The following is a 13,896-nucleotide window of genomic DNA, read 5'->3' on the forward strand; positions in this document are numbered from 1 at the left end:
CCCATGTCTGATGGTGCACATGTTCCAAAAATGTGATTCGTGAATCTGTTGAATCATTGCCGTGCATTAAATAAACAGTCGGCATCACCAATGACCGCACATCACCTGATATCCGTACTAAATCAGAGAACGCGAAATTGAGAGAGGCGTTTGCTTGTGTGACTCAACGGAAGTTGCTGGCATAACTTGTGAGTTGTGAACCTATAAATTTATCTGTCAACCACCATCGATCTTATTATGTCTGTATAGGATACACGCGGTCGCGACAAGCTGATATTGAATATCGAATTGCGCTGAAATGTTGCTCAAGACTTGAATTCTTTTGCTGTTGGGATTCGCAATCTACCTTCGTTCGTCAGGTACAAATAATTTGAGTTACAATTTGAATAGGAATACATTCACTCCTTTCCAGCGAAATTATGCGTGAGAAAACACGTCAACGGCAAGTGGATCTCGAGGGGAGACTGTGGGGTTGGTATATAAGTAGTTTGACGTCACCACTGAAGGTTCTATTATGAGGCTACGTTTCACGAAGGGTCCGGAAAGGATGTCCTGGATGCAGAAGGAACTTCAACTTACATCAGCATATGATAAGAAACGGATTGCAGAAAAGGAATGGACTGTGAGTAGCATTTCAAATCTTTATTTTGCAACGCCATGAGTCAAATCGCTGTATCGCGAACCAAACTTCAAAATAAGTTTTTAACCAAAGTCTTACAGACACTCAGCAAAATAGGATTCTTGTCATTCCTGAAAGTATGATTGGTTGCTGAATTCCGTTGCAGGCTTTTCAGCGGAGAATAAACGGAAACGTGGAATTCTATCGAAATTGGGCTGATTACAAGAAAGGATTCGGGGATACTGAAGGAGATATGTGGCTCGGTAGGAAGATTTTGATTATGATTGCTTCAAGTTATATGATTTAGTTGATCTTTATCTTCGTTATGACCTTTGTGATCAAGCGAATTTTGGCGAAGTTGCTTGATTTAAAACCAATGCTTCTATAATGTTTATCTCCAGGGCTTGAGGAATTACATGAAAGAACAAAGGAAGGAGATATGGAATTGGAAATCAACATGATCACGAAAGATACAGGAATTCATTGGGTCGCTAAATACAGGTTAGTTTGATTAAGCAACGGTTTTCGTGACCGCATATCTGTCTTGAAAACATGCTTTAAATCGGTGGTTCACTTATTTTTTATCCGTTAAGGACCAATGTTCCCACCAGTGTTGGGATGACTGGAGTCATGACTTGACTCGAGTCTGACTCGAGTCACCCTTTTCGTATGACCTGACTTGACTCTAGTCACTTTGCAAAAATGACTTGACTTGACTTGACTCGGCGTATCAGAAATGTGGATTGACTCGTGACTCGAAGCAAAATGTTCAAGTCAATCATCAGCGAGCGATAAGCTGGTGTAGCCTGTGAGAACAAAATCATTCAATGATCGTGCGTTTTACTGAGCCTCGATTGTCTTCTCACAAATAAACTGACCGCAAACGAAGTGATCAGAGTGTAGGCTACATCTTACGTTGTCGTCAACTAGTAGTAAAGTAATCTAATAGCAAAATATCTATCTCTGTTCTACAGACTGCTCAATGTGCTCATTATGCTATGTTCTCACCTTAACCGAACCTATTGTTTGATTTAAATATAATTTGACTATATTATATTACTATAGTCATCCGTTGGTGCAGAATTGTATCCCATGGATGTGCAGCTGGGTTTTGTATTGCATCATATCAATTCGTTTCTACATTCGGAGGTCTCGCGTTCTTTTTTGTATTCTAGGTTATAATTATATACTGAGGCTATACAGTTAAATACGTAGTTTAGCAGTTCTACGCATGTGTGCGCGATGCAACACTTTTTTGCATGTAAACTAAACTCTATGATCGTTCCTCAAACTTCGAAAAGACAACATGACTTGAATTGTGACTTACTCGTGACTTGACTTGACTCGAGTCACCTCTAAGAGTCGAGTGACTTGACTTAACTCGAGTCACCTTTATAAATCGATTGACTTGATTTGACTCGAGTCAAAATGTGCAATGACTCCCTCTAATTTTTCACTCACCAACTCGCTGCGCAGACCCTTGGACAATAGGGCGTAAGGACTAAAAAAAGGTCATTACTTCAGATTTTTTGTGCGCAACTTAGATTTTCTGTGCGCAGAGACCGTGTCAGAACTGCGCATTTGCGCACGTGCGCAGCTAAGAGGGAACATTGCACAAGACCCCACAAATTTTAGTTCAAATTTAGTTCAATTGTTCTGCAAGCGCCGTCTGCGCAAATATGAAAAGCGGGTGGGACTGTAAAATTGCGTTTTTCTTGAGAATGACATCACTCTGTGCGGAATTTTTAACTTTTATTTTCCAAAGCAATATCCCTTCATAACAATTACTATTTTTCGGCGATTTCATAAGCTTCAACATCAGGCATTCACCTTGCTTCATTTTCCCAGCGACTTCCGCATAGGACCCGAATCCGACAACTACACACTGCACGTATCCGGATACTCCGGGAATGCAACCTACGATGCTATGGTATATCATAACAATCTCCTGTTCTCAACGAAAGACGCAGATCACGATACGAACCCGTTCAATAATTGCACTTCTCGTAACGAAGGAGGCTGGTGGTATGGCCACGAATGCGGCGTGTGCAATCTGAATGGAAACTTCAACAAAACAGGCTATAAGGGAATGTGGTGGTATGGGAATGGTTCCATCTTCAACTTGCGCTTCTCGGAGATGAAGTTTCGCAATACATTATGAAAAGAAAGATACACTTCACGATGTGACGAAACTTTGCAGATATTCACATCTGTGTCCCATTTCGACCGTCAAAAGATATGTTTTTAGACTCAAATCGTGTTGATCAGATCCTTTCATATAATGCACATGGATTTCGTCCTGTTTGAATAACATCAATATGTTAATTTGTGTCGATGTATTTACTGGCGCTTGGCTTGACGATAACAGTGACTCCAAACAAGGCAATAATCCTCAAATTCGATTTATTTTAGAAGACGAATCCATGCTCAAATTGCCCAGATCTTCCTTCTATACCTTAAATTTACATCCAAACACATACTGCGCAAATTAAAACCCGGCCAAAATCCCGTTTCCTCAAATTGAAATCCACATCTCGGAGTTCCCTGGAGGTCAAGACACACACACTCAACTGATACATAGGATTTGTGATGACACGTACGTTTTGGCCATCATCGGTTGCAGGCTACTGGGTTCGACAAGGAGTCGAATTGTGACTGTTGTGATTACACGTCGTGTGAAGAGGCGCAGGCATAAGATGTTGGGGTTTGGAATCGAAGCCGCTTCCTTCTGAAATGCCAATTATGTCTCCAATGTTTATAGTCTCGTTTGTAATTGAGCAATTGGTATCACATTGTTGCGTTGCGACCAAACAATACGATGTTCACTTCCCTATAGGCGAAGCTCCGCATTTCTGAACTGAAAGAAAGAAGCTGGAGTAACACTGATTTGAAATCAATTTTCATAATTTTTTCGTTCTTTGCAAATTAAATTTTATTGGTTGTATTGGTTTTATTGGTTTTAATTCGGTTCACCAGTATAATATATAGTAACGTAATAATTGTGTATTTTTGCAGAGACAAAGGGACTTCCGCGAAGGCTTGCAGATTAGCGTAGGTGTTCCGACTGTTTTTGAAGGTTAAGAGCCCGTGGTTAAGCACAAGCCTGCGAATGTCCTCATAGCATTGACAAAAAGCGCCTTGAAATAATCACGGTTATGATTGCAACCACTGTTTCCTCTAAATTGCGCGCTTGCGCACTGCTGACATGGCCTGCGCGCACAGATAACCTCTGCCGTGCACAAAAAAATGATCAACCCGTGGTGTGGAAAAAATGTTGAATATCAGCGCCGCAGAACGTATTGATGCTTATCGGCGCAAACTGCCGACCCATTTCGATGTACAAATTTACATCATGATGAGTCAACAAAGTTTAAGAACTACTGAATTAGAGTTTAGACTAACAAGAGCAGAATCCTGTAATCTATTTCTGGATCCTGTATAATTCATACTAGATCTTCCACATATATGCAGATAGATTTCGTCCGATTTGATTAGGATTTGCATATTTAAACAGGACTAATTTCTGTCGATGTATTATATCGTGTTGTCGCACGTGACGCCACTTGTCTACGTCTAATCACGCCGCAGCTGAGAAACAGTTTAGTTATCGCCTTTACAAAGACTATGGTTAGGGTTAGGTGATTTATATTTCCTTGAAACCTTGACAAAACAACTTTAGAGTGCTACCGATCATATCCCAAGCTGCCTATTTCCTTGTTTGATGATAATTCTATATTCTAGATTCCAAATGATTATTTTTTCCATTTGGCTTGAAATCAGAAGTCACTTCTGGTCAAACTATTCAAAGTTATCCGAAACGAATTTTGAACGTCAATCCGTATTCGATCCAACTAACACAAAATTCAGTCCAAATGATACTCATCACTGGTATCTCCCTCAGATGTATTTTGCCAAGCACCACACACAGCAAATTCGTGCGTAGAGGCCAAATCTTATTATAATGTGAGGAGGCAGGGATATATAGATAACATTGTAGAGACATTGTAGGCTAAGCACCCATTTCTATAGACTTGGACTCCATGAAACGGGATTGTATTATACATGTTGCCGACTAGAGACGCCCGAGCATTTAGTTGTATCATGCAACCACCACGATAGACCCCGGGTGCACTTGGCTCAATCCACATATAGACACCGAGTTCTAATTTGCTTTATCTTACTTTTTTAACGTTCGTATGTACCAGGTTCAGGACTTTATTTATACATTGTCCAATATAGGGTGATATCAATAAATAGTCATAGTGCAAAAGGCCTTAGTTGACGAGAAGCACCATCCCCCACTATGCATTCATGCTTAGATTTCTAACTCAGGCTCCGACCGAGACATATATCAATCACGGAGCCCCGAAACAAATCGGTTCCTCGACAATACCCAATGAGCAGGTCTAGATAACAACCATCCAGCACTGACAAAATAGCTGGCATTCCAAGATTTGTTTTCTCAATATTTACTCATTGTTCATACCTTGTCACGTAATTTCAATAATCTGAGTTTCAGCCAATGAGCATAATGATTTCCTAGTCGTATAAAACGATGCAATTTTGAAATATGTAAATCATTTCCGTGTATGTAATAATATAAGATCGATAATACGCTGCCTACACAATATAAACATCACTGGAGATCTGTACTAAATCAGAGAGAGAAAGAGAGAGAGATATGATATTCTTTCTCGCCTGCACCATCGAAATGCTTTGGCGACGGAGTTGCGATACGGCTCCATGAGGTCATCTAGTCTGCGCCCCCGTTTTTTTTTTCTCCTCCATGCTATCCGTGATTGCTGAGCGCCTAGCAGGATAGCTGCGGATACCATTTTTCGAGTCTTTGGTATGACCCGGCCGAGGATCGAACCCACGACCTACCGCTCGAGAAGCCGGACGCATAACCATTACACTATCTCGCTCGGAGAACACATAATTCAGAGAGACATTTGCCTGCGTGACTCAGATGAAGTCGGTCGGGTAACTTACGAACCTATACATTCATCTGCCCACCACTACCAATCGTATTGAATATCAAAGTGCTTCTGAAATGTCGTTTAGGACCCAGATTCTCTTTCTGTTTGGATTCGCAATATACCTTCGTTCGTCAGGTACGAGGAATTTGTGTTCAGATTCGAATCGGACGATCTTTTGTCTTTTACAGCGAAATTGTTCGTGAGAAGGTACGTAAACGGCGAATGGATCTTGAAGAGGGACGGCGAATGGATCTGGAAGTGGGACGGTGAGGTTGGGATACGAGTAGATTGACGTCATCACTGAAGGTTCTATTGTGCGTACGTTTCATGAAGGGTCCAGGAAGGATGTCGCTAACGCAAATATCTAGTAAAGATGTCACATGACGAAAAAAATAATTACACAAATATATAATTCAAATATCTGTGGTTGCACATCTGCATCGCGTCTGACCAGTGTTGGGATCAAGTCACTACGTTCGAGTCACGAGTCATCTCGAGTCATTCTTATTTTGACTTGATTCAAATCAAGTCAATCGATTCTAGAAGGTGACTCGAGTCAAGTCAAGTCAATCGTTTTATAGGGTGACCCGAGTCAAGTCAAGTCAAGTCACAAGTCAAGTCACAATTCAAGTCACAATTCAAGTCCAGTTGAATATTCGAAGTGTGAGTAACGATTCAAAGTCATTAATTTCATTTTGCTAGATGTGTGAAAGACAGATTGATTGGCCTTTTATCTTGAATCAAATAACGAATAGACCAGGGGTCGCCAACTCAAAACGGGTCGCGGGCCACTTTTCAAATTTCGTAGCGGCCGCGGGCCCCATAAATTCAATATCGATATAAAGTGGGCATGGGAAACCATTTTTTAAAACTCTACGTCAGTACAACGCTGTTCTACCTAACATAGGCAATGGGTATAGTGACCACAAAAAGTAATATTTCATCAAAGGAATAAAAATACAACAAAGGATCACTGTCATCAATTTCATTTTATTTTAAACTCCGATCTGTACACGATACCTGGAAACGCTTTTTGGAACTAGCGAGATACGTAACTAGCTGAAAGACCATCCGCACTTAAAGCTTAATCTTGTGGGTAAGCCCTAAGCCAGTGGTTCTCAAACCTTTTTAGACATGCCCCCCTATACAGGGCCGTAACAGGACTTCGTCAGGCCCCCCCAAAACTTTGGTCTTGGGCCCCCCATAGTGTTATAGACCGAACCCCCCTCCGGCGATACACTGATTACCACTATTCATCATATTCATTGGGATTTTCTTTAGTGAATCAGCTTTTGTCGCCTAAGCGCGCGAAGCGCGCTAAATTTCTAGTATTCATGATTTCATCGGTCAGTATGATCGGGAATTGCATACATTGTTATCAATTTTTATCTTCTCTCTGCTCACGTAATCAGATTTGCCGGTAGAGCTGAGTGAGGTGTGTTTGAAAAGGTAGGACCACTCAATAATAATTAAACATCTTCGGGCGTATACCCGTTGGCAGGAACAAAACAGCATCTCGTCAGGCCCCCAAAAACGTGGGTCTTAGGATCCCATAGGGTGATAAAACGACCCCCCCCATCACGTTGTTCGCGTTTGTCACGAAATTACCCGTACTGTATTGTGAGCCAGGACGAAGCGCGAAAATTTTCGATAATTTATGATAAAATCGCTCAATCAGATCGGCGACTGCATATATAATATGCTATCAATATATTGTTCTCTCTACTCACGAAATCAGATTTGCAGGTAGAGCTGAGTGAGGTGTGTTTGAAAAGGTAGGACCACTCAATAATAATTAAAAATCTTCGGGCGTCTACCCGTTGGCAGGAACGAAACAGCACCTCGTCAGGCCCCCAAAAACGTGGGTCTTGGGCTGCCATAGGGTGATAAAACGCCCCCCCCCCATCACATTGTTCGCGTTTGTCACGAAATAATCCGTACTGTACTGAGAGCCAGCGCGAAGCGCGAAAATTTTCGATAATTTATGATAAAATCGGTAAATCAGATAGGCGACTGCATATATAATATGCCATCAATTTATTGTCCTCTCTACTCACGTAATTAGATTTACCGGTAGAGCTGAGTGAAGTGTCTTGAAAACGGGAGGGCCCGTAAATAATGATTAAACATCTTCGGGCGGGCGGAACCGTTGATATGACTTCGTTACATGATGTTATTTCGTGACTTCCAGTCTGCTATATCAAAAAATATAGAACCGCCCAAACGTAGGCTTCTAAACTAAGATAAGCACACGATTTCAAATTGGTATTTCTTCACTGGCATAAAATTTTTCCCAACGGGATGGTATTTGTCTTGTGAGGTTCAGATTGCAAAGACAGGAACATTCGGCGCCAGTCATTTAGGCGCCTATGGACAATTAAACCTATATGTATTTTGTATATATAGCGAAGTCTTTGATCTGCATAAGGGCATAGACCTTTTCGGCCAAGCTTTTCTCGCTGCCAATCGTTCTGGCACACTTCTTGGAGTCGCATGTTATATGGCCTAAAACTTGATTGTATGTCTTGGTGGGTCGTGGCGCGGTAATGGCCCAATACCCAATAAGAAAGATAAACGGCTACGTGAATTCGCGCGCAGCGCGAAAAAATTTTGAAAAAATTGCATAAATTTTCAAAAAATACTCTATGATTTATGCTAATTCAGGAAATAATTTTGGGCCCCCATCGAGCTCGGGCCCCCCCCAATTGGGGGGTTTGGGGTGCGGCAGTTACGGTGCTGCCCCTATATGATACTGAAAAATTTCGCGCCCCCTTATCGTCATAGCACAAAATGCATCCATGGTGCTGGCTATCCGAACGGATAGTTTGATGGTATGGAAGGTTATGAATGTTGATGAGAGAATTCTATAATATGAATTCCGGATTATAGACAGAGCACTAGCTAGTTATGAATTCGAGGAAAATCGCGCCGAGCGCGACAAAAATTTCAGTTGAACGCAGCTCCACGGCCCCTTCAGATGCTTTCACGCCCCCATATGGGGAACGTACCCTCGGTATTGGAAGTGTTTGGGCCATTGCACGTCAATTTCAGAATATCAAAATGTTTTCTTAGCTTTCTTCCGAAATCTCTAATCATGTCGCGGGCCGCAAAATATGACCTGGCGGGCCGCATGCGGCCCGAAGGCCACGTGTTGGTGACCCCTGCTTTAGAGCAGCTTCGTTCACACTTTGATGATTTCGAAATACTCGCGCAATACTGTCCTGGCTGAAGAATACCTTGCACGGATCAATGTATTTCTCTTCAATAATCCGCTCAGCATTTCCACGTCGACGAACGTAATAATTCCACTGCTGCATACTGTCCACAATGATCAGTAAACCTTTATATTCGATAACCAAACCGTCAGAACATATGTTTACCTCCCACTCGAATGATATACACTATACAGTACCCAGGGCCGTAACAGCACTTCGTCAGCCCCCCCCCCCCAAAAAAAAAAACGTTGGTCTTGGGCCCCCCATATGATGATAAAGCCAACTTCTGGGGGCTTCGCCCCCCAGACCCCCCTCAGGCTGTACGCTGTTCACCGCTACGTATCGGTTATACTGGGAACGCTTGCTGAGTCAGCTTTTCCCGCCTAAGCGCGCGGAGCGCGAATAAATTCTATAATTCATGACTGGATCGGTCAATATGATCGGGAACTGCATATATATTGCCATCAATTTTTATCCTCTCTCTGCTCAAGTAATCAGATTTGCAGGTAGAGCTGAGTGGGGTGTGTTTGAAAAGGTTGGACCTCTCAATAATAATTAGACATCTTCGTGCGTATACCCGTTGGCAGGAACGAAACAGCTCTTCGTCAGGCCCCCCAAAATAAACTTGGGTCTTGGGCTTCCATAGGGTGATGAACCTACCCCAATCACCTTGTTCGCTTTGCCACAAAATTAGTCGTACTATATCTAGCAACCCAGCGCGAAGCGCGAAAATTTTCGAACATTCATGATAAAATCGGTCAAAAAGATCAAGAATTGCATATATATTGCTATCAATTTCTTATGTCCTCTCTGCTCACGTAATCAAATTTACCTCCTGTCCGCGGTATCAAAATAGAATCGCCCAAACGTAGGCTACTAAACTAAAAGACGCACACGATTTCAAATAGGTATTTCTTCACTGGTACATAATTTTTCCCTGCGGGATGGTATTTGTCTTGTGAGGTTCAGATTCCCAACACTGGAACATTCGGCGCCAGTCATTCAGGCGCCTATGGACAATTAAACCTATATGTAATTTTTATATATAACGAAGTTTTCGGTTAGCATAAGGGCAGTCCTTTTCAGCCATGGTTTTCTAGCTGCCGATCGTTCAGGCACACTTCTTGAAATCGCATGTTACATGGCCTAAAACTTTATACGTCTTGGTGCATCGTGGCGTGATAATAGCCAACGCCGACATGCCCATTTCTATAAATCTTTCGTATTTTTTTCTTGGGGGAAGATTACCCCAAAATCAAGATATTTGGCAATTTGAAATCGCGCCCAGCGCGAAAGATTTTTGAAAAGGTTGCATAAATTTTGAAAAAAATACTCTATAATTTATGCTAATTCGCGAAATAGTTTTGGGCCCCCTTCGAGCTCGGGCCCCCCCAATTGGGGGGTTTGGGGTGCGGCAGTTACGGTCCTGACAGTACCCTAGTCACACCAGCATCACGTTCACGGCCACCGTAACCCGGTAAATTCCCATGTAATTCACATCCATCGAAGTCTGTAGAAAGTTCCACGAAACGTTGACTCGAAGCTCAAGCTCATTTGGCGTCAACATTGCATAACAATGGGTTTTCCGAAAGCGTAGCGAGAGAAAACGAGTTTGAGTTTGACTGCGGTCGTACTTAGCGCTCTCGCGAGTTGTAGCCAACTTTTACGGTGTGAGGTTAGAGTCGAGCTCAAAATGCGGCGTTTGAGCAAGCGTTTTCCAAGTAAAGCCATGGACAGACTCAAGGCTTTGCTCATTCACTTTTTTGACGGTTTGGCCGTGAATATATTGTGCAAATTGTGCTGTGAGAATATTTGGTAACAGAATTCACGATTTCAACGGTAAGCTATTACTCAGTGGATAGTTGAAATATATAGAGTTTAAATTTGTTCCTGCGAAAATGTAATCCAGCGGTTTTCTGCCTTTTTGACCTCGTAACAGACGTAACACCTTCTGAAAGGGAAAATAGTTCTCCAGTCGGCGGGCCGGATATAGGAAAATAAAGTAATTTTCATCACGATCCGTGGTAGTGCAAACATATCTTTGAGAGGTAAAGGCAACGCCGTCTTCAGGTTTAGGAGCTCGAACTCTTTTCAAAATCCTCAACTTTAAACTACTGTCGCGCCAGTGACCAGCAATATCACCCGCGAATTCGATGTAGCCTACCCGACTCGAAATCTTGGGCGCTATACGTTGATTGATCAAAGAGAACACCAGACATGGCGACACCAATATGACAACGTAGTTTTCAAATACACGTTGTCTTCCTGATCTACGGCGCGAAATTAACTGCCGTGGAAGTGACATTCCCAACTCCCAACTCGATTTACAAACAACACCATAGCTATCCACGTTCTTGAATGGCAAGTAGCTCTACCGGCGATAAAATAGGCGTGTAGATCAACGTTATATGTTACGGCTGAATACTTTGAGAATCGAGAAATCGATCAGTATTTCAATTTTTGAAATCAGTGCCACAGCTACATTAGATTATTATCAGTTATAATAAATTCTAAGCTATTTACGAAGGATTGCGTTATCAATGGTGAGGCCTGGCCAGTATGTGCCCTACTTCGCGTTTCGCGCATTATTTTCGTTTAATAAAATGCAAATTGTGGGAATTCGGGAGAAAAATGTTCAAAATCTAGTCATTCATGGACATCAATAGAAAATACCAATAATAATTGAAGGTTTCAAAATCTTCGCTAACAGCTTAGATTGGGTAGGCCTATATATAGATTGCTGTATTGACCATGTTTGACTCCACCTACGCATGTGATCATGGGTTCTCGCTTTTAAAGGAGCATCACGGCGAGCCTACGTTCTCGTAACTCAAGTTTCGCATGATCAAGTAAGGCAACCAGCATGATAACTTCGAGTTTTTACAGAGAAAATGTGATGCACACGACGAATCCCGTGTAGAGAGTTCGAATTAATACTACCATGACATCAGAAATTTTCAATTGTGACGTAATATCTTATTGACATGTATGGCTCTTTAAGAGGTAAAATGGAAAAAATAAAGCTAATATGGCTCTTCACACAAAAAAAGGTTCCCGACCACTGCCATACAGGCACTGCCATGTCTGCTCTCTGATCAATTAACACGCGGTGCAATCCCTAATTAAGATTTCGAGGCGTTCGATAAGCCCGGTACGCTACATTTACCAAGATATCAATTCATTAGGGTTAAGTAGGTGACGAGATAGCATCGTTGTTCAACTGTGTGGCCTAATTAATCTCGATATTGAATTCATGCGACCCGCGTGCTCTACGAATTTTGAAACGTGGCCCGCGACACGTTTTAAGTTAAACCCCTGGCAGAAGCGGTGTCTTGCAAAAGCCTAGAAGTGTGCCGTGCTACAAGTCGGCGGCTACGGAATCAAAAATGAGAAATTTCATCCTGGTGTAAATGACCATTGTAGTCGAAAAACAGCGCGATTACCACAAACGACATTAGGGTTGAGTACATCGCAAATGTCGATAATGCAAGTTTTATCGCTTCGACGAACTTACGCGTAAGCTCCACTCTCCCACGCTGCGCACATGCGTATATAATATAACGTACAGTCACTAAAATTAGACCTAGTAAGTAAGTAGTGGAGAATCTGGGCAGACTGGAACCGCGGGCCGCATTATCATGTAAGACGGAAAACTGTCCGCGAGCCGGACCCGGCCGGCGAGGGGATTATGAGCTGCCCGCTGACAGCTACATTATCATGTGGCCTGCGGTCAAAGTCTGCCGCTATACCCCCCTACTTGCTTACTACGTCAAATTAAAGTGACTGTAGGTTATTCTTTAGTTCTTTGGTTTCTATGTATTGTTCATTTATGCGTCACTAAATGAATTCAAGTTAGCCAACCCTTAAAAGATGGCTACGAAACTGCTTGTCATGTTCGGGTCGACATACATTTGTGAGCAAACATTTTCGACCATATGAACATTAATTAGACAAAGCCGTGTTCCAATCCAACTGGCGTTCACGTCCAAACTTTACAAAAGGGTTTCATAAATGACTAATTTTGACCAGGTTTACACCCGAATTAACGCAATTTGTATAACTATTGTTCAAAGATATGGGGCGAAAGAAGGAATGAGGTGAGGAGCAGACAAGCCAAACCCTTCATGTGATCAAATTTGACTCAATTCGAAGTATCAGAGTATAGAAATTACACATGGAACGGCAAAGACCGATTTTGCAGCTTCGATCCGCTTCGTCGAGGCTGGAGTGGAGAATCGATTTGCGTAAGCGACTGTAGGATTTCTGGCAATCCAAAAGCTATCTTCCCGAGCGCAGAAATTATTGAGTCTGGTCTTGATCGAAGGCTACTGCTGCACCGAATCCGAAAATATAAATTGAAATAATGATCTGGCACTGGTCCACCTAGAATCCGCCCTCCAAGTCTGAAATATCGGCATCGGTCGAACAATCGGAGAGTCGCAACGGGTCATTGTTATGGCCATTGTGTTGCGGTTACTCAATCGTTCTGAACAATGTCGATATTTGCCGTTATGTAAACTTCGTATCGAACTTGATGGATTAGATTTGTCCCGTGTATTCCAATAAGTAATGTCAAGGTAACATATATGCGCTGTTATCGGAAAATCTATTATCAAGAGTTTTAGTTTCTGAGCTTATACCCCCTTCCCAGGATATGCCACGTCACTGTTCTGACCTCAGAAACTTGTCTCGTCTACCACAAGAATAATAATGCCATTCATTATGAAAATTTTCCAAGAACCTGAGATAATATTGATAAATGAGATGGCAATAATCTCCAAAATTACAATGTTACCAAGGAGCCATATTTTATCAGCAGAAGGGCCATATATGGCTCGCGAGCGATAGGTTGCCGACCCCCGCACTATAGGATGGAATTGCACCAAAATGTTTAGATAACCTAACAATTTTATGAAGTTCGTACAATTTGATAAAAAGTCATTTTGATCATCCTAATCGAACACACTGTATATGAGGGTCCTACACCAGCGCTGTTGGGGGACTGACAAATTGCCGTTATAGCCCTAGATGACCCGATTATTCATACCTCATTTAGAATTAGAAAATACAGTACTTCGCTAAG

General features: G+C 42.1%; 1 protein-coding gene across 1 annotated transcript; it reads left to right on the forward strand.

Moving 5' to 3' along the window:
* Positions 1-249: 249 nt before the first annotated feature.
* LOC145436258 (ficolin-2-like) lies at positions 250-4,236 on the forward strand. The gene is made up of 6 exons (XM_080313621.1): positions 250-359; positions 413-471; positions 536-622; positions 786-882; positions 1,021-1,120; positions 2,468-4,236. Exons 3-6 carry the CDS (start codon positions 548-550, stop codon positions 2,778-2,780), a joined length of 585 nt encoding a protein of 194 aa, XP_080169747.1. The 5' UTR covers positions 250-359; positions 413-471; positions 536-547; the 3' UTR covers positions 2,781-4,236.
* Positions 4,237-13,896: the final 9,660 nt, after the last annotated feature.

Source organism: Botryllus schlosseri, chromosome 3 (genome assembly GCF_051294905.1).
Source record: "Botryllus schlosseri isolate E-star chromosome 3, Bs_hap1, whole genome shotgun sequence".
Taxonomy (NCBI): domain Eukaryota; kingdom Metazoa; phylum Chordata; class Ascidiacea; order Stolidobranchia; family Styelidae; genus Botryllus; species Botryllus schlosseri.

Bases quoted from the DNA above. Each gene is read 5' to 3' on its own strand.
- LOC145436258 (XM_080313621.1), top strand. From the start codon at position 548: ATGTCCTGGATGCAGAAGGAACTTCAACTTACATCAGCATATGATAAG. The intron at 623-785 runs GTGAGTAGCATT...ATTCCGTTGCAG, and splicing joins TTGCAGAAAAGGAATGGACT to GCTTTTCAGCGGAGAATAAA. The intron at 1,121-2,467 runs GTTAGTTTGATT...TCATTTTCCCAG, and splicing joins CATTGGGTCGCTAAATACAG to CGACTTCCGCATAGGACCCG.